Here is a 2,258-nt window from a genome sequence, read left to right on the forward strand (position 1 = left end):
AAAAAAAAATATTTTGCGGGAAATCCTAAAGAACACTTTGATGTGTTTTTCTCTTTTCCGAGTGTTTGAGTCTTTCGCTTTTGCTTAGGGCGCTGCGATGCTGGCGAGGAAGGGCCTGCAGTGCGTCGCGGGCGCCGCGGGCGCCTCGGCGGGCGCCGGTCCACGCAGCCTCCAGAGGATCCAGAGGCGACTCTCCGGCCGGGCTGGCAGTCAGCGCATCGGCATCCTGGGGGTGCCCTTTGAAAAGGGCCAGGTCAGTCTAAAAATTGTTGTCGTGTCCCATTTCGTTTACACGTTACGCATTCTGAATTCTGGAAGGGGGACTCATACAAGTGGGAATGTATGGAATGCACTTCTTCGTACATGTCGTACACACTGTTATATACATACGGATTTACCTCGGGATTTACGGAATCTGGCATACGGAATCTAGCATAATTCTGAACAGAAAATTTGTTAATTTATTGTGCACTACATTAATGTAAAATTGTGTGTATGTTAATAATGTACCAGGTGGCTGACTCTCGCCGCGCACTTCGTAGTTATACTGTACCCCACGCACGGGTGGGGGCGGGTTTGCCTACTTGGCTCGCCCGAGACAGGGCTATGGTGAATTACCCACTTGGTACAAATCGGTGCGTACGACATGTACGAAAAAGCAAAGCGCAAAAAAGCGCAAGAAATATTGAACAATGTTGACGCAAACATTCTATGCTTGTATTTTCCAGACGAACCAGGGAGTGAGTAGGGGTCCTAGTGCTATTCGAGGAGCTGGGCTACTGGACGCGCTTCGCTCGCTAGGTGAGCGCAGGGTTGAATACATTCTGTGTTCAGCCTTGGGGTGGGAGATAGTCGTATAGAAACGGAAAAAAGGAGGGGAAAATAAGAAAATCGAACTGCTTTACTTCGATCAAAGTCCCTTCTTTTTGTCCGCGCTTTGATCGTGTGCGTGGCACCACGACTCCTGCCTCCCCGGCCACAGCCTGGCGGGTTCTGGGCCTGGGCCAGCCGAGCGGGCCGAGCTTTGTCCACGGTACTCAAACAGCTCTGTGAGCGGGTCGGCCCCTCTCTCCCCCTTCCCCCGCGAGCGCGGTGGTACGTCAAAATTAGCTCCGCACGAGTACGAAAAGAGCGGATGGGGGAAAAGTCAAAGGAGAAAACAAGAAATGTGAGGGACAGAGAAAAATTTAATATGCAGGTCTTCCCCCTCCCCTCCCCGTTTTTTACAACGGCATCCTGGTTATGCTGTTTGCAGGACACGATGTGCAGGACTTCGGCGACGTCTCTTACGACAACGTGCCGGAGCTAGTGGGGCCGGAGAACATGGACAAGTACCAGCACGTGGTGGCCTGCATGAGTGAGGTGAGTCGGGTCGCCTTCGTGCTGGTCGCGGTCACGGACGGACGGTGGATCAGACCCGGTGGCGGCGGGACGCACCCGCCAACATAGAGTTTGGATCAATTTGAAAGAAGTGCTACTATCCAAACTTTTTCGGGCGTGGTTATTAAATAATCTGGTGCGTCGTCCAATGTTCTGGCGCAGAGTCTAAAGGTTTTAGTCCGTTTCAGTCTGACTCCTAAACTAATTTGATGTGTACTGTTGAACGAAAAATTCAAATTTGGTTCAAGTTGTCGCGTCTGAACGCGTCAACAACAACAACTGAGGGCCCATGACAAGTAAGGCTTCTTGTCTGGGATGGATTGCATTTTCAATGGCCGTCTAGTTGAGTTAAGGGGAATTTAAGGGCTGAAAGCGACAAAATTTGAATTTTGTTTGATGCCTCACGATATATAATCCTTTCAACTTTCGTGGCATTCGTCGACTCAAAATTGTATTTGCAGCCACCCCTGTTTTTGCGACACTAGGCAGGCCATAGGCAGGACGAGGACGTGGGCACCATAGAGAGGAAGAGACTCCGCGGAGGCCCAGAGCGATGAGAGCCGTCCCGTCGGGACGACCGCGGGGCTCGCCGCGCTCGCTGTCGTCGCCACCCGCTAAGGGAACCTCCAAATAACAAATCACACGCCATGAGAAAGCCGGGCCACCACCACACTTGGCATGGGGGTGGGTATAGGAGTGTGGCGGAGCGGAGGGAGGGGAACAAGGGCCAACCTTGACGAGGACACGCACGCTCGCACGCACGCACGCACACCGCGCGCCGCCGAGTCGCGGCACAGTCACACAAATGGCCCGGCGAGGAGCTTCCGTGTGATTTGTTCGGTATCCAACTTACCCCTTCAACTCCCCCCTCCCCCACC

At 53.0% G+C, this 2,258-nt stretch overlaps 1 protein-coding gene across 1 annotated transcript in view; it reads left to right on the plus strand.

The window, feature by feature from the left end:
- Positions 1-2,246, plus strand: part of LOC113218467 (arginase-1-like) — a 4,510-nt gene extending 2,264 nt beyond the window's left edge. The window contains exons 2-4 of the mRNA XM_052273164.1: positions 89-253; positions 729-801; positions 1,256-2,246. Coding sequence (XP_052129124.1) covers positions 98-253; positions 729-801; positions 1,256-1,449 — 423 coding nt within the window. The 5' untranslated portion in view covers positions 89-97 and the 3' untranslated portion in view covers positions 1,450-2,246. The remainder of the gene's footprint in view (positions 1-88; positions 254-728; positions 802-1,255) is intronic.
- The last annotated feature ends 12 nt before the right edge of the window (positions 2,247-2,258 follow it).

This window comes from Frankliniella occidentalis, unplaced genomic scaffold (genome assembly GCF_000697945.3).
Source record: "Frankliniella occidentalis isolate FOCC.00 unplaced genomic scaffold, Focc_3.1 Scaffold251, whole genome shotgun sequence".
Classification (NCBI taxonomy): Eukaryota; Metazoa; Arthropoda; class Insecta; order Thysanoptera; family Thripidae; genus Frankliniella; species Frankliniella occidentalis.